Genomic DNA, 23,172 nt, shown 5'->3' with positions numbered 1-23,172 from the left:
TAATATTCCAAAGAAGATAAGCTTTGAAATAAAATTACAATTTTTAAAAAATGTAGTAAGAGCTGGAATTCATGGTGCATTTTTAAAAGTATTTTATTTCCTGGAATCTTCTAGAGATATTTATTTTATTTTTTTTCCAGTCATTCTAAAAACAAAAATGTCCAAATTACTGGAGGAAAACAGAGTACCCAAAGTGACTGTATTACTGCCCAAGCATCTGGTTTCCTGGGATAAGTGACATTGCTGCTTCTTACCATAGTGCATGTTTAGTCCAGCACCAGCCAACTTCTGCTGAAAAACCTCGCAGTATGGCTGAGCTAGCAGAGATCATGGGCTAGCGCTGCAGAACACTGGTCTTCCCATGTGGGCACGTGGCCATTTCCAAACAAGTCTTCCCTTATTTCCAGAAGTTCACTTATGTCATTGCTAGCAGCATTAGCCTTTTGCTCGGATGAGGCTCCAGGTGTTTTTCCCCACAGCCACCGTTTCAGACCGGTCAGCATGGCCAGCTGTCAATGATAAAACCAGGACATTAAGTAGATATTTTCCTCCATTAGGAAAGATGTACGGCAAAACCTCCTCCATACTGAACATACAACCTCTTTAAAAACTATTAATTTCTTGGAGCCTCTGCACTATACTTCACTATTTCTTCAGAAGAAGAAACAGCTAGGGTATTTGTGATGATCTGGCTGGAGCACAAATTAGGTGCTTCTGTGTAACGTTGCCTAGTGGCTTTCTGCCACAGCTTGGAAAGCCGAAAGCTCTCTAGCTAATGCATTATTTTCTTTCAGTGATCTCATATTCAAAGCACCATTTCCTTAGCCTGAGGCTCTCCCGTGGGGTCAGTAAATTCTACATTCAAAGAAGATTTTAATTACTTGGTGAGTGACAAGCTGGAATGGTGATGCAAGTCCTAATCCCTCTTTCGAGTGGTGAATTGAGCTTCTCATCATTAGTACTTCAGACATTATATCAAAGGTATCATGGGAATAGCGGTCACCAGTTTACAGTGAGCCAGCTGGAAAACAAGATATGGGAAGGTCTCCTCCCCACCCCACCAGCCTGCAGGGGTCTCTGCCAGACTCTCCCTGCCTTCCTCCTAGCAGTATAACATGACACAGTAGATCTTTCTTCTCCTTTCTCTCCCATGTCTGTTCCTTCCTTCAAACCTACCATTCCTCAGCTTGCTTGGGAGAGAGAAATTAACATTTAAAACGCGTTCCACTTTATTCTTTCATGTTTTATTTCCTTCTCCTTTGAATTATTTTCCAGCTCCTTGTCTTTTTTTTTCAAAACATCATAACATGTTCCTCTTCTACCTCATGTGCTCCTATCTTGCTCCTTCCTTCTATCTGAGAGGCATGAACCCTCTCATTTTTGCATAACTCTGATTTTCAGCAGCCAACACCACTCTGCTCTCTTCAGTGCCTGAATCCCTTCCTGGGCAACCATGTACTCCCTTTGTCCCACCTGGTAGTTCCTCTCTCATTGCCTGTTCCAGATTCATCAGAATCCTCATGCCTTCTTCTTCCCTGTCCTACCAGAAAGAGCCTGAAGCTGTGCCATCTCTGCTTATGCTCTGGCCTCTGCTGCTCCACCTGTAGCCACCTGCCACAGGTAGCTGCTTGCAGATATTTAGTCTGCAAAAGTAGAAAAATGAGAGAGTGAGATATTATACAGACAGATAACTAGGGATGGGCCTCAGCAGTATTTTGTAGAGGCAAGAAACAGGAATAAGTCAGCTCTAGCCATGTTGCCAGCCCCTGTAGTACAAGCCCAGTCCTACCTGGAAGCTCTTTGGCTACGAATAATGGTTTTGAGCTGACATAACCTTCTAAGCAAAGCTCCCTGCTAACAAGGCTGCACAGCTTTAGCCTGGCTCAGGCTACAAAGGGAACAAGTTCATGGCTGCTTGCAACAGCCTTGACAAAGCCAAACACAACATGTTGCTCTCTGCCTCGATGTTACGTAGCAAAGCGACACCAGCGCGCGTGGGCTGGAACAAGGAGCAAGAAATAACATTGCTGCAGGGCATCATTACTTTCAATCTTCTGGCCTCAATTGATTTTAATGATGTGAATTTATAGCTGCATTAGCTCAGAGGGTGCCCTTATCATGTTTTATGTTTATTCTACCATTTACTATATTCCACTATAAATCTATTTATCATATCTGAAAATATACAGGGTAACAATGAAATCATCCCATTTTCCCATAGTTAAGTTCAGTATAATCTTTAGTTCTTTAGCAGGTCCTGATGAGACCTCCAAGTATTTTGTGATGGAGAGAAAAGCCAGTAACAGATAAAGAGAACAGACCTTTGCTTGAGTCACACAGCAGAGCACTGGCACAGCCAAAAATGGGACCAGAAGGTCCACCTTGCACTGATCCTTACACCAGGCCATGCTAGGAACCCCAGTAACAGTTATTTTCTCCTTGATAGCCTTTCATTTATTGCGGAGAAATATTTATTGAGTCCTTTTAAGTACCCTCAGATGACCTTGACCCCTTTAATTTTAACATCCTAGATTTTTGTGCCACAGACACAAGCAGATACAACCTATAAAGTACAGAAACCACCATAGAAAAGCTTTCATCTCACCTTCTAGATGCTGAATTCTCCCCGCAATTTGTAGAATCACAGAATAAAAAGCTGGACCCAAGCCCTCATTCAGAGCACCACTAAAGTTACTGCTTCCTCAGGGCCTCATTTGGGTGAGCTTTGGACATCCCCACCACCTCCATGGGCACCTGTTCCAGTGCTGGCTGCTCTCAAAGTGAAAATCAATTCCCTTATAACCACTCGGTTTCCCATGCTGCAGCTCTTTTTTGCTGCCCCTCAGCTTTTTTTCTCCACGGCCTGCCCCTGTTGGTAGCTGAAGATGCCCGGAGCCAGGTAGAGCTGCTGAGCCCACAGCGTGTCCGTCTCAAGCCTCATGAAGCCCCTGTGTCCTCTTGGCAGCGATTTCTGCATTTGCTCACCACAAGGGTGCAAAACCAGACTCGGGCTCTTAAAGTATCCTGACTTACAGAGAAGATCTTTGTACAGGAATACAGCTGGATAAGAAGTGAGCTCTGCCTAACCTTGCTCTGTGGGGATTTCACCTGTAGTGTATAACAGAAATGAGTGAGTGTGAGTCCGTTCCTTTAATTTCAACCCAGGTTATCTGTGTCTCTCAGGAAGAAAAAAATCTGAGTGAAGGCAGAGCTGAGCCAGCTGGGTGAGCAAAACAGAGACAACCTAGGACAACAGCAAGCACTCGTTCTGCTGAAACCAGCAGGAACTGCTAACCCACCCTGGGCTTCTGGGTGCTGCACACAGCTACCATCACAGACAGTGACAGTGACAGATCTGTAACCACTCAATACTCTCTAAAGCAGCATCACTGAGCACTGCAAAGTACAGTGTTTGCAAATATAAACAACATTTGAACTACCCATTCCCATTCCCCCTGCATCTCTTTCCCCTTGCATCTCTTCCCCATTTCCCTCCTCAAAAGAGTCAGAAGAAGCTATAATGTTTTGTCCCACCTCTTTTATTTTATTTTATTTTATTTTATTTTATTTTATTTTATTTTAGTGAAAGCAATTGTTTTCTTACTTGTGGTAAGCAGGCACCCAGCTGAGGTATTTTGGCAATTTTCTAATTTTTCAAAAGATTCTGGAGAAAAAGAATGAACCTTAAAGAAATCTTCAACAGTTTGCAAGCTCAACACCTGGGAAAGAAAGGAAGGAAGGAAGGAAGGAAGAGAGAAAGAGAGAAAGAGAGAGAAAGAGAAAGAGAGAAAGAGAGAAAGAGAGAGAGAGAGAGAGAGAGAGAGAGAGAGAAAGAAAGAAAGAAAGAAAGAAAGAAAGAAAGAAAGAAAGAAAGAAAGAAAGAAAGAAAAATAAAGAAAGAAGGAAGGAAGGAAGGAAGGAAGGAAGGAAGGAAGGAAGGAAGGAAGGAAAGAAAAAGAAAAAGAAAAAGAAAAAGAAAGAAAGAAAGAAAGAAAGAAAGAAAGAAAGAAAGAAAGAAAGAAAGAAAGAAAGGAAGGAAGGAAGGAAGGAAGGAAGGTAGGTAGGTTAATAGTGCAGCTGGGATAATTTCCAATCCCCTTAACAAATAACATTATCATAGCTTTGCTGAAGTTCATGGCAAACTACCAGCCCAGATGCAAAATTTCCTCATCAGCTCTCAATCTAGCTGTGGCAGGAAGGAAAGGAAACGTATTGCCACAGGTGTCACCATCTGCTCTGTGGTCTGAAAGGAGAACTTTGTTTTGGAGCTTTATTAGCCCATTCCACTCCCTGCTTTCTGAAGTTACGTGCTGTAGTATTTGCTGGGCTTTGATATACTTCAGTGCCAAAGACCAGAAACAGGCAAATAAGCAAAGCGTGCCGAGGGAGATTTCTAGGCGCATAAAGAGGAGACAGGCACCAGACTCCCATCACTCTTCTCAGATAGCTCTTCAACAAAGTACTCTACCTTTATTTTTTCTTACCTTAAATGAAATTGAGCCAGATTGTTTTGTGTCCCTGTGACAAGCGTACTTCCCTGAAAAATGGTCTCCTCGCTACAGATTTCTAGAGGCTAAGCTACCACTCACTGCCTGCAGTGAAACACACTGAAAAGTCAATAGTTAAAGGAGCAAAGTATGGTTTGATTAAAAGCTATGCTAGATAGGCAACTACGGTCCTAAATAAGAAGCTTAGTATGCCTGTGGATGCGGCCAAAATGAATTACAATGAGGTCCTCAGATGGGCTAGAGCTAAATCTACTGGTGTGGTCACCTCTGCCACTTCTTCCATCAATTCCCCATGTTCCATCACGTTCAACTTCTGGCCGCTCCTCTTAGCCCTGAAACCTCTCTAATCCAGCACAGCAATCACTCAGCATCTTCCCTAGGGCCTACTCTGAAGAAAGCAAAGCCAAAAAAACCCTCAGAGACCCAGCAGCAGAGTTCCCTAGAGCCAGATGTTGCTGCTGAGTAATGCAAATACAGCCTGGGGAAGGAGAGACAGAAGGCCAGAAGATGTATTTTTTATACTAAGTAAGTGCACATTATTTTATGGGAATTTTGGCACTGCTGTGTGTGTGTGCATGTGTTGGGGGAGTGCATTTCTTTGTCCTATCTGAGTTCAAGCTGCACACTGAAAGCCCACAGCTGTTTAGAACCTGGAAGCCAAAAAAGCTGAGAATAGTCGTTAAGATAAAATACTGACTATCCATTTTAGGCACCACAGTAAAAAGAAACAGTAATGGCTAGCTTAATAGAGAGGAATGCAGAAAATATAGTAGGGTTGAAGAGTCATCAAGCTGATTAAAAATTGTTGCCATAAAGATTATACTGAAAACCCATACAAGACTTACGAGTCAGTATGTAGAAGCAGAAGCAAATGAAGAACTAGAAGTCTGGGTAACGTGAAACTAATTAAAAATACCGGATGCTATCAAAATATTTGTGTCAGAGAGCAAATTCAACTTCCAAGAAGGCAAAAGATCCAGTGAATCAGATTCAAGTTGTGTTTTAATATTTTCTTTAACATAAAGGACCTCAGCCTTCTGGAGAACAGGAGATGATCAGCAGTGTACAGGATAAGTGCTCTTGTTCTTCAGGATGATGATCTCCATCCACCTTGCTCTGTTTTCCTATCTTTTCCCAATCCCTGTGGCTTTCCACCAGAAGATCTCTTTCGCTTTAGTCCATACAGTTTCCTTCCTTAGTTTAACACTTTCTCAGTGTCCAAAATCCCTCTCAGTCTAGAAAAGGTGGGAGTAGGATTCTTCTAGGTTCTCTCTTCTTGTAACGCAAAGTTGAAAAACAGCAACTGCAGGTTCCCCACAAGGAAGGGTTTGGCAAGTTTTCCTGTAATATTGTTTATTCAAGGCTGTTAACAAACAACTTTGCCTACCATATTGTTTACAGAAAGCAAAAACCTTCTGAGGTTCCTGGGTTGCCCTCTCCCAAGGGAAGCAGGAGCTGGCAGCATTGCTATTCAAATTTCTCATCACATGCTGCAGTCTCATAAGGTAGAAATGCATATGAGGTGTTTTGCTGAAAAAAAATTACAGCAGATTAACATTTCTTCTTCCACATAATACACAGTGTCAACAGGGAATCCCTCCTGAAAATGATTCAGTTGCAAAGGCACAGACCGTTTGAATTGGATAGGCCTGTAAAAATACCTTGCTGGCAGAAGGATTTCTGTAACTTATATGTCAGTGCTTTCTAGACACAAATAACATTCTCAGGTGCCAGTTTTGTTAGCGTGTCTGTGATTTTTAGTAAAGAAAATGTTAACACTGGCAAAATTCTGAATTTTCTACATCAGGTCCCATATTTCTACAGTCCCATATTTCTGCAGTCCCAGTGATGGCAAATATGAATAAATGATGAAATGCAACACCTGCCCTATAGCAACCCACTCTGAATTCTCCAAGGATGATTAATTTTGACAAAATACTACTCACAATACTATTCACAGCTTCACTATTCCCTTGTCGCAGAAGAAATTTAGAAAAGCTTAGCTCAGTTCCCGGAGACATCTGTCTGTTCACATTTAAAAAATAAATAAATAAAAAGAAACATAACTCCAATCTGTCCAGTCTGGAATGGTTTGCCAGCCAAGATATTACTGATTGTCTCCCATGAAGCAAAGTGGTGAGCATTAAGGAAAGACATCAAGATCCTTTTATATAAAATCCATGTGAGGCAATAGTTGTAGGGTGTTTGATTTCATCATCGCTGTCTGTTCTCATAGTAACCCCGGCAAATTGGGTAGGAATCCATATCTGGGAACTAAATTCACACTTCACAGGCTTTCTGAACCACATACCCAAGTTGCTGCCTTCTGGGAAGGTTTACACATTGCTACCCTCGCATTGCAGCAGAGCTACATAGGCACATGCATGGGATGTGGCTGTGCCAGTGTGCGAAGGTGTCTGCAAGTCTCTCCCATGCACCAGTTTCTCCTGTACGTGGGCAGGAGAAAGGACACGAATATATTAGAGTGAGTCCAGAGGAGGGCCACAAAGATGATCAAGGGGCTGAAGCACCTCTCTTGTGAAGACAGGCTGAGGGAGTTGGCGTTGTTCGGCCTGGAGAAGAGAAGGCTCCGGGGAGATCTTACAGCAGCCTGCCAGTACCTAAAGGGGGCCTACAGAAAAGCTGGGGAGGGACTCTGTGTCAGGGAGTGTAGTGACAGGACAAGGAGTAATGACTTTAAACTAAAAGAGAGGAGATTTAGATTAGGTATGACGAAGAAATCCTTCACTGTGAGGGTGTTGAGGCACTGGCAGAGGTTGCCCAGAGAAGCTGTGGATGCCCCATCCCTGGAGGTGTTCAAGGCCAGGCTGGATGGGGCTTTGGGCAACCTGGTCTGGTGGGAGGTGTCCCTGCCCATGGCAGGGGGTTGGAACTGGGTGGTCTTTAAGGCCCCTTCCAACCCAAACAATTCAGTGGTTCTATATGTGCTGAGTCCAGGAACATGTCAGGACTGTCAGGAAGCACAGAAATGCCTGTCCAGCCCTTCCCTCTGCCCGTCCATCACAGGGGAACGACATGAACCCAGCCCAGTTGCAGGGCCTGGGAGTGCAAATTTAAAAATCTTTTTTACAGTTAAGGCTTTCAGTGATTGAAAATGTTTATGTATCTCCTTAGAAAATAAGTGTATGTAAGTAGTGTTATTGCAAAAGGGTTTTACAAAATATTTTGGTTTTAAGAACATTTTAATCAATATAATCTTTATTATTTTCTGATTTCCTAAAAAAATTCATTTACTTTATGGACATTTTATGTCTTCTACATGTATTTATTCAGCCAGTTGATCATATCCTTTCTTCCTTCCTCAATATAAGGTTTATCCTGAGGATTGATATTTTCTCTTTTACGGTGTACAAAACCATGAGTCTGTCCAGGGTAAATTTTAACTTCATAATCAACTTTACAGTTTTGTTTAAGCTTCTGCTTCAGATCGGTGACCTGTAACACAGAACATATCATCTTGGCTGCATACTGAATTAGCACATTATGTATTTACAGATCTCAAATTAACCTTTTTTTTCCCTCTTGCCTCTTTCCTCCTAGCAACTCCCACATATAGAACAACTGTATTTTGCAACAGAAACAGAAAACATTTTTTAGTGTCACTGTAAAACTTTGGGGATAAACAACACAAATTTACATAGAACTACAGTAAAGAGGAAGAAAAGTGAAATTCATTTTCTAGTGTCTCCTAAGTAAATACCAGATTACAAAACAAGGATGGAAAGCATACAAATATAAATATCTCTGATGGGAAACTCACTTGCTCTAGTGGGATGAAATTATCATTTTCAGCAAAAATGAAGAAGGTGGGGTGAAGCAAATTGGATCCGTCGTCAAAGAACCTGATCACTCCTATGGAAAAAGCAAAGGCATATGAAATGATTCATGTTAGTTAAAGTGGTTAAACCACTGTTAAAGATATACAATCACAGTGAATGCCATGACCTGGTGGCCTGCTGCCCATGCAGACCCCAGCACAGCTGACTCGTCAGTGAAGGTCCCTGTACTCTGGCAGAAGGATAGCAAAACATTGCAGAATATCGCTATTCTTTTCCTGTGAGCCCAACAGCAGAATAGAGTACAGACACATATTTCAAACAGATTTTCCAAATATTGAACACCAGACAGTGGGCAGCATCCTGCCTGAAGAGTTATGGAAATGGAGGTAGGCAAGATCCTGAGGCAAAGACCCACCTCACAATAGCTGCTGGATCCTAACAGGTATGGAAGACATGTACAGAAACTATTTTGTTGTCACCAGTCAAGAGGAATCTGAGACATGGTGAGGCCCGTAGTGTTCCTTGTACTCTATGGTGCACAGAAGCAATCCTGGCCGTGCCACTCGAATCCTGCTGTTCAGGATTGTTTCTGTGTAAGAATGTGGGTGCATAAAGACAAATTGTGTAAAGATTTTTTTTGAAATCATATCACCTTCTCCCATAAGATGTCACGTTAAGATTCGTTACAGTAATGCTCCTCCAGGATAGCTCCTGCTCTGGTCATGTTCTCCCACAACATAACAGACCTTTGACACTTACCATAGAGGGACACTCCCGTCTTTAAATGAGGATTTTTCAGCATCAGATGTTGTACTGCTGCTCCACCCCAGCAGAACCCAATGGCACCAATCTCCTTCGCGCCACATTGCTCCTTTAGATACTTCAGGACAACATCAACTTCTCTAAAAAAGGTAAATAAAAGTGAGTTAAAGCTGGAGCCTGATTCTACGGTGGCTGCGGCTCAGAGGCTGACTGGGCATCAGTCTGCTTGTGGAAGGTAGTGAGCTTTTGCATCATTTGTGTTTTTTCTCTTTCCTTCACTTATTAAACTGTCTCTGTCTCAACCCACAAGTTTTCTCCCTTTTGTTCCTCCTATTCTCCCCCTGTCCTGTTTGCAGGGAGTGAGATAGTGGCTGTGTGTGTGCTTGGCTGCTGGCTGGGGTCAACCCACAACACTCGCTTACAATTATTCATTTCTAAATTATAGGACAAACTGCAGGTGAGAAGACAGGAAAAAACAAGTAAAGTCACTCTTCCCACATCACCGTAGTTAGAACCTAAAGTGATTTTATAAACAGCAACAAAATTAATGTCACAAGTGGCAATATTTGTCCTATAGGCTAACAAAAACAAAAAAAAAAGTTTAAAAGAGACATATCCAGTCGAGAACATCCCATTATCACAAATGTGACTAGAGGTAAAGTGTTCCCAGGGGACACAAATACTTCATGGAATTGTGGCAGCAAGTTTAAAACTGTTGATTCAAAATCAACAGGAGTATTACATAATTAGGCCAGGTCAGATAAAAATGGTTAAAAATATAGCTAGAAAAATGGCAAAGTAGTATTGTTTAAAGTTGCTGAGATCTGATGGGGAGCAGAACAAATGTTTCCCAGTTAAATCACATTCGGTGACTGTATTTGCACCTTAACAGAAATTCATAGAAGATGTGCCTGCCCACAGGAACTGAATCAAACAGAAATGGAATAAGCCTGCTGTATCCCCTAGCCTTTGTTGGTTCTTTTCTTTTGAGTCATTGATCCCTCTTTTACTCTCTGCACAGGTAAATAGTGGTCACTTTTACTCTTGTTCAAAGATCTGCTTTTCTCCAAAAATCATTCCTCACATAACCTTCAAGCTTAACACTTGAACTGCACAAATTTTTTGTTTCTGGACATCCATCTGCATTTGATCCATTAATAATTTAGGACCTAATCCTGCATCTTTACTGATGCAAAAATTCCTACTAAAGAAGCACATCCACAAGCTGGACCATGAACAACAGTTGTACTTGTCTATTTTGCTGGCCTGTCGAGTTTTCAGCCAATCATCGAAAGAAGCCCAGTCATTTGAAGGTTTCCACCCTTCTTGTCCCACAAAAAAATCCGGGCAGATGGCTCTGCAAGAAAAATAAAAACATTTTATGCCCAAGAAATAACAGTGAGAAAGGATTGAAGGGAAGTCTGTGTGTATTACAAAAAATTCATTTTGTTGAGTACACATAGAATTTAATCTCCAAAGCATTTTACATGCAACCCTCATTATTTTTCCGTGTCTGATAAATACAGTTAGCTAACTTCCAGATATTTTTTCCTTTTTAAAATTCATTAATTAATCTGTCTTTTTTTTTTTTTTTTTTTAATTGCAATTGAAAAACCTTAGTGGTTTCCTACCAAATTAGAAATAAAAGAAAACCTACAATTTACACAGTCCATACATTTGGGCAAGAAGGAATGCTAGCCCAGTAATACAGGGAAGTGGATATACAATACTCTTTTCACATATCTGAGACCTTATTTCTTTCTCTGGCACAAGCTGGTATGGTTCACTTCCACGGAATTACTTTCAGCTTGCCTGGAATTTTTGCCATAGCAGTGAACTTGCGAATGTGCTATGTAAGGGAGGAGGATGCAGCTGTTTCATGCTCACAGAGCCATTACAGAAACCCAACTAAAGATACAAAATAAGACTTTCTCCATTTCCCCCTTTCCTTCTTTACTTGTCTACTACCTCGTTATGGTGGGACTGCTCAACAATGATGCTTCAACAGGAAACTCTTTATAGAAGCCTGTAAATGAAGCCTATGAAATTGTTCATGTTTGTATGGTTTACAAAAAAAAAAAAAAAAAAAACGAAACGGAAGGCATTTGCAAAAGAGTAGGATTTCTTACATGTATCCATTGGCTGTTAGCATATCAGCCATGTATCTCGTGTTTGGGAGTTGCCATCCAAATATATCATGAATCACGATCACAGCTTTGTCTGTGCTGGCAGAGGGTTTGGAAACATAAGCCCCGATGTGCTCAATTTGTACTTCCTGCCCACGGCCGCCATAGTCAAACCTGTCTCCAATGTCACATGGGCAGGGCCTCAATTCATTAGCCATGTGTGATATCGCCCTGGGAAGAACAGAAAACATTCAGGTGTGAATATCACAGCACACCACACTGGAAAAGATCAAAACACAGAGGTATCATAGACTGTTGAATTTTTGAATCAGTACACTTACCGATCATTGATGATCAAAAATGCAACATCAGCCAATCAGCACATTGGGACATTTTTTTTATAAGTAACAACCTTGTTGGTTGTCTTATAAACTCTTAACTTATCTTATAAACTCTTCTGCGGGGACCTGGCACATAACTAGGGCTTGTGTGCCCTACAATAATACAGGAAAAGTAAAGAACAACCAGCCAGGCAACCATCATAAATTAATTAAATAGTGATGAAGCCAGCTCTTTTACTCTTCATCATGTATATGTCCCTGCCAGGAATGCGTTCTTTGTTATAGACTGTAAAGGCTTAATACAGGACTTTGCATTTTGGAAATAATAATAATAATAATAGTAATAATAATAATAATAATAATAATAATAATAATAAACAAACAACAAAAAAACCACACCTGTGTAGAAAGACATAATTACACCTTGATTAACTGTGGCATTTTCCTTGAGGATTAAATTTCCTATAGCAGACATTTTCAGTATCAAGAAATCATTTTTCTAAACCAGCATTAGCCTCAGATATGGCAGATTTTGAAGGAGGATACTTAAAGAAGGTGTCAGAAAAATGTACTGATCAGTGGAAGCCAGAGTATAAAATTTTTAATATTAAAAAAAAAAAAAAAAAAAAGGAATACATTCAAACTCCAAGACAGAAAAACAAGAAAAATTAATGTAAGGAAAAATCCATGAGTTAAGCCAAACGTTTTATGAACAAGGTAACAGTAGGGTATGGTTAAATTATTACAAACTATTGCTTAGGTGAAAATAAACAAGTTATTCACAAAGGTCAAAAGCCACCAACAGAGACTAATACAGGTTGGTGTAGATCCTTACACTCTCAAGTTAATGATTTTATGCCACTGACCTTAGATTAACCAACTGGGTGGACTGACTTCATATTACTGCAAAAAGACCCAAATAACTTACCTGAATATGCACAGGGCATCTCCAAGTTATTCAAGAATGTGGGGAGAACTTAGGTAAAGCTTCGCCTAAACTTCCTCCAGACAAACTGCAAAGGCCTGTGAACGTTGTCTAAGAAAACTCTGCTTAGTACAGAAGCAGGGATGTTCAATATTGACTGCGCCAAATGTGCTCACAGAGAGAAACGGGAAAAACAGGTACTAAACGGTCCCTGAACTGGCATGACTTAAATAGTTGCAGCACTAAAGGGACAGCTGCAGGAGAACCAACCAACAGACAACCTTACAGCCAGGAGATTTGCACAGATTTCCAGGGACCAAGATGTTCCAGATTTACAAGGCTAGGTTTTCACAGATGAAAATTTCAAAACAAGCTGTATCTTACTTGAAAGCTGTATTAACTTTAGGCACACATATATACAAATCCTCAACTTTTTTCTTTTTTTTAATAAGACACACCCACCTATGTTTTTTTCATATGCTGTAGTCTCATATAAAGGACTCCTAATTTAAAATAAGTCTACCGGGAAAAATGAATTAATAGACAGAATTTAAGCCAAAATGCAGTTTAAATGTATAATCAAAAAGAGTTAATAACTGCTTTTCCTTCAAAAAAATTTTTTTTATTAGACTAAAATCAGAAAATATAACAAGAAGATCAATTGAATATTAAAGAAACATGTTTTAGAACCCCAGAAGCACAAACACTATGCCCCACAGGTCAGTATATGCTTAAAGGATTTAATTGCAAACATTTTGTATTAAGTTGTCTGGTAAAATTTAAAGTAAAATGTAAAATATTGAATATTTAGAGACAGGGATATAGCAGCTCAGGAAGCAAGCACCAAACTCAAGCCTAAGAGGCAATGTGGAGGCTCATATGGTGTATCAGCCATATAGACTTACAGGATTTGTAATGTAATCAAAGTGTACCAGTGTTTCTACATTTGCTGTAGTATGCACTATATGCAAGTTATATTTCCAATTTCTGAAATTCTACTGAACTATTTCTTAAAAATTTATCTCCCCCTCCCTTATATAGAATAGATATTGTTCTAGGAGGAGATGTAAGCCCACATCCATCACTGCACTCTTTCTGCTCTACCATCTCCACCTGCAAGCACTTGAGTATTTGAAGGCCAAACAATAACTTTAGCTTTCAGCAACCTGAATCTACAACTAGAAAAATATGAAGATGTACTCTGTGGCTCTTTCACTTTCAAGAGGTTCTCCTGAGTCTCCTCTTGAGATGTCTTCCCCATCTTGAGAAGGAAATCAACAGATTTCCGAACTGCCACCTGGAATAATTTGGGAAGAAAGTAGCACTCTGGTACCATTTAAATGAACATGAACTCTTCAAAAAGGCACATAGATAATGTGCAACACCGAGTTCAGCCTCAGCAGGCACTTGCTTTATGTTTCTCATGAGGAAAAGCTGTGAAAGTTAAAACCAAAACCAAAAAACAAACAAACAAAAAACCACACATACCTGTAGCACAGCCAATGTGTGTGACAGCAGAGCCAAGCCACAAGTGTGCAGCGAGGACAGCGAGCACTGAATGGGATCACGAAGAAAGTGCTAACTCATAAAATGGAAGGGGTGAGTGCAAGGATCAAGTTTCTTCAAATAAGAGTTGCGTAATTTACTGCCTTTATCTGTACATATCACAGAGTCACAAAGCTAGAATTTCACTTTTTTTTTAAGCCTTTAATTTTCTTGTAAGTATAAGCAGGGTGTGCTACTGTGACAAGTCATGCTGTATCTGAATACAAAATGTTTCCTGTAGTTTATACGAAATGGTATTAATATTGGGAGTTCTTCCTAACTTACGAAATATGTTTACTTAGCTGAGCAATTCATTTAATCTTTTTTTTTTTTTTTTAGGGTGTTCCTTTGTTTTCAAAGGTTGGGGTAGTATCACTTTCAAACATTATGCTGGTATTTTTATTTCCTTAGACTACCTATACATTGGTAATAGAGAAATCTGAAGTCATCAGCAGGGTGAGGTAGTGACACAGAGACATCGTTTCAAAGCCCTATACAAGACAGAGCATAGCATAGGAAAAATATTTTCTCTTCCAGCATGAGAACAAATAAAATCTTAAAAAGTTAACAGTTGTGTAGATTGCTCTACATATAATTATAATAAATGTTTTAAATGCTGATACATTTTTATCCTATCAGGATATATTTTTTTTCCCTTTTGAATTAAAGTGACTGCCTGATCCTTGTATCCTTCCCAGTTGGCTTTCTGATCTTCTTTTTGTTGCATAATCGGGTTTATTCTTTAAAGAGCTTTATGTAAAAATAGCAGTGAAAGTTCACTGTTTCTTCAGAGGCACATCTGAAAAATAGCACTAAATGCACTTTTGTCTCATGTTGACAAAGTGACCCGTTTTGCAATTTAGTCCTCATGTATAAGCTGTTTGCCCTTATTCTAAATAATTTTATCACTACGATTTGTTTACAATTCCTAAACTGAAGTCAAATGAATGAAAAAAGCCTACCAAAGAATTCCAGAGTGAAGTCATAAGGTTCAAAACCCAATTCTTTTGGTAGTCTTTTTTTTATTGGAGGGGGGGCTTTTCCCACTTGTATATTACAAACTACATAAATTACAAATTACAAAAATTATAGCACATAGAGTTAGATCCTCCACAACTTCAAAGAACAGTAGCAAAATAAATGACGAAAACCGGCAGTTGAAATCATTCATAGAAAAAAGACACTACAGCAATTCTTCCAGAAACTTCTCTTCACCAGGATTGCTTCGCCCCACGCTCACTTCCTTGAATGACTGTACTGTGCCTGTGGAAACTTTCCTTTATACGTAAGACTATTTTCCATGACCTTAATATTAACATTAAACTTTATAAATTAAACAGGTTTTATTTTGATTTCTTGTTGATTCTGTGTTCCTTGACAATCCATTCAGATTTTCCCCTTATAACTTTTAATTAGAAGTCAAAATTTAATTCAAAACATTCACAATCTCCGTATGTGCAGTTGATTGCACTTTGTACTATAAACTCAAAATGCCAGATCTTACACAGTGAGTTGCAGTTTTATTGTGAAGACTTGACTGCACTTGTAGTAACTTGCATTTACCCTTTCAACTTCTAACAAATGCAGCATCTCAGTTGTTTTTTATTTCCTTTTGCTTAGTCACAATATTAGTTTTACAGTACACATGCCATTTAAATATTTATGAATGACAGCCATTCTCTAAATATATGACCTGACCATCCTCTTACACAACAGCTTACTTTCTAATGCTAAGGGAACTCCACTGAATTTAGGGTTACCTAGGTTTTACACTGAGGTAATTGAGACACACTAGGCTTCCAGACCTCTACATTCTTCTCCTGGAAAAAAAAAAAAAAAAGAAAGAAGTATGTGTTATAAGAGCTGTATCACCCAGGCAACAGGTAGATTAATACATTAGGTATCTTATCAAAAGCAACACTTCTTCAGCAGCAGTCACAGGCCAGAATTAGAGTTCTCCTGGCAAATTCACAGAAGGTAGGTCCATCAGTGGCTATTCAACACAATGCCCCAACAGGAACATCCAGCACAGAAAGACCCTAACTGCTGCCTGCCAGGATGTGGAATGAAAGGAGAATTCCCTAAGCAGCCACTGCTGGCCACCAATGAAGGCTGGGTGCTGAGGTAGATGCAATCTTGAGCTGATGCAACACAGAAATTTTTGCTGTATCATCAATGGAATAATTACGTAACAAGATACATTGCGCAAAAACATTTAATATTTCTTCTTTAAGCAGTAACCATGGTTTGTAAACCACACAATAATGCCCTGTTTGCCGTTTGTATTATACTTTTGATTTCTGAATCTGATTAGGAAATTATCTATAGAGTATCACATGACCAAAGGTAATGTGAGAAAGCAGTACCCCATTTGAATAACCTCAGACTCCAAATTTTGAAAAAAGACATGCACAATAAAGTCACTTGTTAAATAAATACCTGCCACCAGGGTACCAGTCAAAGAAGCCTAGTGTCTCATAAGTAGTTCCATCAGACAATCCATTTGTGTCCCTAAATTTTGGGCCTGTGATTTATATGGTACTTAGATGAACAGTGGCCATAACATAAAAACATTATTCTACCATTAGTATAAATTATTTCAAGTATTAAGCTAAAACCCAAGGAATTGTAAACCATTTCACAGCATATTAAGACACGACACTGCTAAGTGACATCTGAAACCGCCTCAAAAGAATACAGCATGAACTTATGAGTTAGAATCTACTGACAAAAAAATATATATATAAATATTGTTTGCTTTTTTCTTTAATTTCAGCAAGCTCTCCCTCCTAATTTTCTAAAATGTGCTATTGAAAATCTCCACAATATGTTACATGATTATGTTATAAATTAATTGTTTGCTTTTCTATTAAATATATTTATTCAGCCAGTTGATCATATCCATTCTTTCTTCCTCAATATAAGGCTTATCCTTAGGATTGATATCTTCTCTTATGTGATGTACAAAACCATGAGTTTGTCCAGGATAAATTTTAACCTGATAATCAGCTTTACAATTTTGCTTTAGCTTCTGCTCCAGTAGGGTGCCCTGTAATATAGAGCATAGTCACAGTTACATTAATATAGATATATTCCATGCTGCCAGTCCTTAGTTTATTCATCATTCAACTCCCTGATTTATCATGCAGGCTAGACACTAATAACCAAGCTCCCTATGGGCAAAACAAAAAGTAAAATTATATAAAGAAAAAACACCGTTGCAATAAGGGTCTAGAAAATCTGTTAGAATATAAAGGTAGGTACAACAACCTGCAAAGATATAGATACAATAAAAATACTTCCTACACACACAACATATGAAAATACTAAATAAACTAAAACTGAGTAACAAGCCTCAATCAGACACCAATGAATGCAATTTGGCTTATCATACATGGTTTATTAGTGTATGTGTCTGGAAAGCTTGAAATACATTTGTATGTACTGTTTAGAATGACATAAATGAGGGCAAGATATCCCTTTTTTCAAGTTTTAGGAACTTGTGTCAGTTTAGTGTCACTTCCAAATGTTATATAAACACCAAATTTTTGAGGGACCTCTGGGGAATGTGTAGTCCAACCCTTACTGTCAACTACAGCTCGGGGCCTTGTCCAGCTAGGTTTTTAATACCTCCAAGAATGAAACTTCACAACCTCTCTCGGATTCAAATATTAAAGCACCTTCAGAGGAATTCTTTTTTTCTTATGCTTAAGTGGAATTTCCTGTTTTGCACTTTGTCCCCATTGCCTCTTCTCCTTTCACTGAATACCAATGAAAAAAGTCTGCCTCCACCTTCTTTATTCCCACCCATTTCTCTGTCACTGATGACTTCAAGTAGCACTTTGAAAACCATGTGCTCTTTTATCTCACTAAGACTTTTAAAATGTGTTTTGTTTTATGGCTAATCAATCATGAGCATGACAGTTTACCTAACAAATCTTTCTTTCTATACTTCAGACTACGCGTGCAAATGTGAAAAATCCAAGTGGAAATTCCTGTAGACCAGTTCTCCAATTATAAACTTGGACTTGTGTAGCTGATATAAGATATTCTTTTATGGACATGTATGCATGGGAACAAGCACATCATCCTGCATGATGGCCTCACTTCACAGGATATGTGGAGATATCTACACGTAAGGCTTACTAACTATCACAGTGCAGACACTCATTAAGGTTTCACAGAAAATAGTTGCCAGTAATGTTGGGAAGTGGAATGACCAAGTGCTCGTAAATCCCAGACTGAATGTTTCCTCAGCTGCCCTAATTCTATCCTTTGTGTTATATTTCATAATGTTACTTCTAGGGTGTGGGTATGTTTTCATTTTAAAGTCCATCATTCTATTTAGCACACAAATTTGACTAAGAAAATTTGTAAAGTGAACAGAATTTGTGAATGCTGGATGAGACAAAGAATCACAGAAAAAAATCTCCTTCATTACAGTACTAGAAAATTGATTAATATTAAACATTTATTTAATTTCGTAAGTATGATCTCCCTAGCATACTGGCTAGAGTAGAGTGTGCAGCAAGAAAAATTGATCCTTTTATCAAAAATTGCATTTAGGCACATATATTTGCACACAAGGGAGAAGAGCTTATGTTGCAAGTGCAACAAAAAATTAATAATTCTCAATACAGGTGTTTTTCTGTGCAGTTTAAGTGCACCTTTTATACAAAAAGTAATTGCTCATGGGCTTACCTTGTTCCATTTGCTTTATACTAACTTAAAAATAAATTATCAAATGCAGCTAAAAAGAAAAAACAGTCTTCTAAATCACTGTTCCTCATCATATCCTTGACTTTATTTATTCCACTAACTTTACACTTTTACGTATTTTCTTCACTGTGAAGTCTGATAAAATTATCATGTCTAAATTACCCAGAACCAATAGAAAAAAAAAAAAAAAAAAAAGGCATCCAGCAAAGGATTGCTCCCTGAATACTCCAAAACTGCAAGAGGATTTTTATAAAACTTTTTTACCTGGGTTACTGGAAATACTTTCACAAAAGAAAGAGACTTCAGGAAAAAAAATATATATATATAGTTTTAATTCTTTTTTCTAAGTTATGTAATTCCTTCTATGTCTGCCTCCATTCTTCTGCTTATTTGTTGATTTTTTTTAATAAGGCTGAGTTTTGGCTTATAATTCAGGAGGAAAAATTAAACACAGAAATGAAAGAAGACAGAGGTTATTAGCGTACTTGATGAAGGGGAATGAAGTCATCTTTTCAGCAAAAATGAAAAATGTAGGGTTCAGCAGATTGGACACATCATCAGAATCCTTGATTAGACCTAGAAAACATTAAAAATAAACAAACAAACAAACAAACCTTCAATTGACTTTTAAGTTGAAATTCAGATTCAGCACTCTGTTTATGCAGTGAAAAGTTCTCCTGTCTTATGCAATGTGTACCCGTAAATGTCACTATGTCAGGAGCTTTTTAACAAGCTACTGTAAACATGGCTTCTAGAAGAACACCCTTCTAGATTAAAACTTTATTTTAGTTTCTTGAGCTACAGATTGAATATCTGAATTCATATGACTTGAAAGATGTTTTCTGTGCGTACAACGTAGAGTTACTCTGAACCGATGGGGAAAGTCAATGCTTTAATAAGTAGTCCAAAATTTACATTCTAGGAACATTAGCAAAGAGCAGTTTAGCTAACCCAGCTTCTTGAGCGGAGCATAAAAGGACAACTGATGCTAAAATAACCACAATCTAACTACACAGAGTAGCTAAATCAAAAACAACACTTTCTGTATGTGGGTGAAGTCCTAGCTCTGCAGCATGCAGTTGCAAAGCAGTAGTAAACAGGAAAAGGGAACTGAATTGGGAAGGGAACCCAAGGACATGTATGTCTGTCTAAACCTGAAGTAAAGATGCAGCTCCTACGATTCATTATGAAACTAGGAACAAATTTCCTCACTATCATCTTCCTTGCATAATATCCTTCCTACTTTGCTCAAAATATCTGTCATCATCAACTGAAAACCTAATTTGAAGAAATAATGCTAGATCAAGTCCCTAAGCTATACAATACACATACGCATGTGTACCTGCTTGTATTACATCCTTGAATTTACCTACCATAGAGAGATACACCAGCCCTTAATTTGGGGTATGTCAGCATCGTATGATGTACAGCAACACCACCCCAGCAAAAACCGATGACCCCTAATCTCTTAGCACACATAGTAAAATCAATATTGGAAAATATGAAAAGAAAATATAAGTATGCATATGTGTCCCTCTACTGTGTTGCTACTATATTTTTTTTCATAAACTTTAAATAAACCATTATTTCAGGCAAATATTATGGCTTGCTAATCTGAAATCATCAAAGATAGGAAAAAACAAATGGAATCAAATAAAACCACAACATGGATAAAATACATCAAAGGAAAGCTAAATGGATGAAAAGCAGATGATTGTTTAAACACCTACCTAAGAGGTAAAAATGCTTAAAAGTTGGATGATTTTTTGTTTTGTAAATGTAGACACAAAAAAGTAATAACAACCTCTCCAGAGAACACTATTCATTAGACAATCAATATGTTGACAATAACTGTAAGTTAGCCTCTGAGACACTTGCTGAAGGAAAGTCAACATAACAAACATGGAAGATGTTTCGAGGATTTATAGTGTCAGTTGAAATACACCTGGCCCAGATGCTGTATTCTGGAAGCATCCATTTACCCCTGAAGTACCCCGAAGACCCCTGTCACCATGTAGAGGCACTAAAGAGAAAGTATCGGTGGGAGAGAGGTAACAGTTAAGTGTTTTATATCACCTCAAGAACTATATTTTCAGCCCCACATATACTACCTTATCTGTCGTCCCACCATCACCACATACACATATACAAATTAAGTGCCAAAAATTTTTCTTCACTGTAGCTGACATTTAAAACATGTGAATTGCCTGTAAGAAATGCCAGGCAGAGCCCAACCCTTCCTTCCCATTCCAGCAGAGAGGGGACAGATTTCAAACTAAGAAGTTTCCACAACAACTGAGACAGGAGCTCTCTGGACGTGATTCAATTATGTCTCCCATAACCTTCTCACCAAATACCTAAGCCCAGCAACCTTCAATGTAGCTACTCCCCACAGACCAAGAAAGAGATTTGCTCTCCAACAAAGTTAATTAGTTTGATTTCTAATTAGTCTGGCCCCTTCACAGTATTGTCTTGCCAACAGCTGCCTTCTGTGTTATTAAGGCAGTACAGCACCTCTGATAGAGACAGAAGGTCTTTGATGATAAATGCTTGAGCAGCGTTGCACATGTGCAAGGAATAGACATGATCTCTTCAGGGGCAGCACAATTTACACTCTAATATTAACAAATTAAAATCAAACACCAGGTTAATTCCAGGCTAACTGGAAGCCAGGGTGGGTCACAGATCGCTGTTTAAGCAGCGTTCCTCGAGGACTGCTACAGGTGTTAAGCGCTAGCTTCTGTTTCACAGTGGTCCCAGTGTGAATTTCTTCACTGAGATGACATGAGAGTTGTCTGTCATAAGAACAGTTAAATGGCTGTGGGGTACTATCACTACTATCCCTCCCTGTGTTTAAAGGTTTAAAGATTCTAGCCAATGTGATATGCAGTTCCCTGACACCTTACTTGTTTATTTTTCTGGGATCTTGAGCTTTCAGACAATCATCAAGGTTGGACCAGTCATCGGAAGGCTTCCAAGCTTCTTTTCCTGCAAAAACGTCTGGGCAGATGGCTCTGCACACGCAGACACACATCAAAAATCAAAATCAACACACAACAAAAAATCAACTCACAACAAAATCAACACACAACAAAATCAAAAAAAAATCAACACACAACAAAATCAAAATTAAATAAATTAATCAACCCTGAGACTTTTTGGGCCTTTATACAACAAAAAGCTTCTACCCAAGCAAAATATAGTTTTTATTTCTTTTCCCCAAGAAAGTCATGTTTTTAAATACCATTGTTAACTGTTCTACAAAAATGCCTATATGCTTTACAAAACATTTCTAAGTATATATATAAGATTTTTTCAATGTTTCATTGTGAAATGATCAAACAGGGTCCTGATTACAATTTTTGATTTTGCATACAGCATTCATTTATACCATTTAACATAAATCCATCATTAATGCATTCAAATTAAAGAAAGGCAGCTACAGAAAATAGTTATTTACTACAGAGCACATCATGATGCTTGCTTATGAGCTAGAAAAAAATGGACTGAGTGCTTTACTGAAGACACCATTTAGTGACTGGAAAAAGAGACATAGAGTAAGATCCCACTCAGTACTGAAGAGCTCCTGCATCACAAGAGTAGCTAAACCCTGGCTCACGATGACCTGAGATGTGCCGCATGACCAGCAGAAGAGTCAGGGCCATGCATTCACTAGAAGGAAACAAACAGGGACTCCCCAGGCTGCCATCATTAGGTCACCCTTAGATACTGCTGTGTGCTCTCCCCAGCCCAGCCCACAGGGCAGCAATGGGATCCCTGGGAAACCAGTTATCTTTCACTTACTAAATGCCTTTGCCTCCTTTGTCTTCTAATGGTAGAAAATAAAGAGTGGGATTTCTTGCAGAAAACATTTCTTACATGTATCCATGAGCTGCAACTATATCAGCCATGTGTCTCATGTTTGGGAGTTGCCATCCAAACACGTCTTGAATCACAATCACAGCTTTGTCCGTGCTGGCAAGGGGTTTGCAGACATATGCCTTGATGTGCTCAACTTGTACTTCTTGCCCACAACACTCATAGTCAAATCTGTCTCCAATATCACATGGGAAGGGCCTCAATTCATTATCCATCTGGAAATCTGCAGGAAAGCAAGCAGGACAAACAGTAATGCCATTTGTTTGCATCAGTAACTATGATTATGTCATAATCTTCATGCAGTCCCTACATACCCCCTAGTAAGAAGCACTTTGTACCACCAGGTTAGAAGTGAAAGCTCGAGGCAGCTTGTAAAACAGCTCCTGGCATTGTCCCTGTTTGGTTTCCATTCATGAATCCTAGTCAGTCAGCATAACTGTGGTGTGCAATAAACTCAGAAGAAGGGCTCATGTCAATCCATGTCAATCCATCATTCCTAGCTTTCTGCTTGGAGCAATCCAATTTGTGCTAGCTACATTTCTATGTGAGCTCCCAACAAACCATCTT

General features: G+C 38.9%; 2 protein-coding genes across 2 annotated transcripts; both read right to left on the bottom strand.

Moving 5' to 3' along the window:
* Window positions 1–7,713: 7,713 nt before the first annotated feature.
* On the bottom strand, window positions 7,714–14,052 carry LOC121065399 (carboxymethylenebutenolidase homolog). The gene is made up of 6 exons (XM_040548215.1): window positions 13,951–14,052; window positions 11,200–11,427; window positions 10,320–10,427; window positions 9,068–9,210; window positions 8,290–8,381; window positions 7,714–7,964 (listed from the first exon to the last, which is right to left on the bottom strand). Exons 2-6 carry the CDS (start codon window positions 11,412–11,414, stop codon window positions 7,785–7,787), a joined length of 738 nt encoding a protein of 245 aa, XP_040404149.1. The 5' UTR covers window positions 11,415–11,427; window positions 13,951–14,052; the 3' UTR covers window positions 7,714–7,784.
* Window positions 14,053–16,876: 2,824 nt separating this feature from the next.
* Window positions 16,877–22,820, bottom strand: LOC121065156 (carboxymethylenebutenolidase homolog). The gene is given in 6 exon segments (XM_040547759.1): window positions 16,877–17,056; window positions 19,212–19,240; window positions 19,243–19,302; window positions 20,100–20,191; window positions 21,633–21,740; window positions 22,606–22,820. Coding segments are annotated over 6 exon segments (684 nt in total).
* Window positions 22,821–23,172: the final 352 nt, after the last annotated feature.

Source organism: Cygnus olor, chromosome 2, assembly GCF_009769625.2.
Source record: "Cygnus olor isolate bCygOlo1 chromosome 2, bCygOlo1.pri.v2, whole genome shotgun sequence".
NCBI classification, from domain to species: Eukaryota; Metazoa; Chordata; class Aves; order Anseriformes; family Anatidae; genus Cygnus; species Cygnus olor.
The sequence above is the reverse complement of the archived record's forward strand: the minus strand, read 5'-3'. Positions and strand labels throughout refer to the sequence as shown.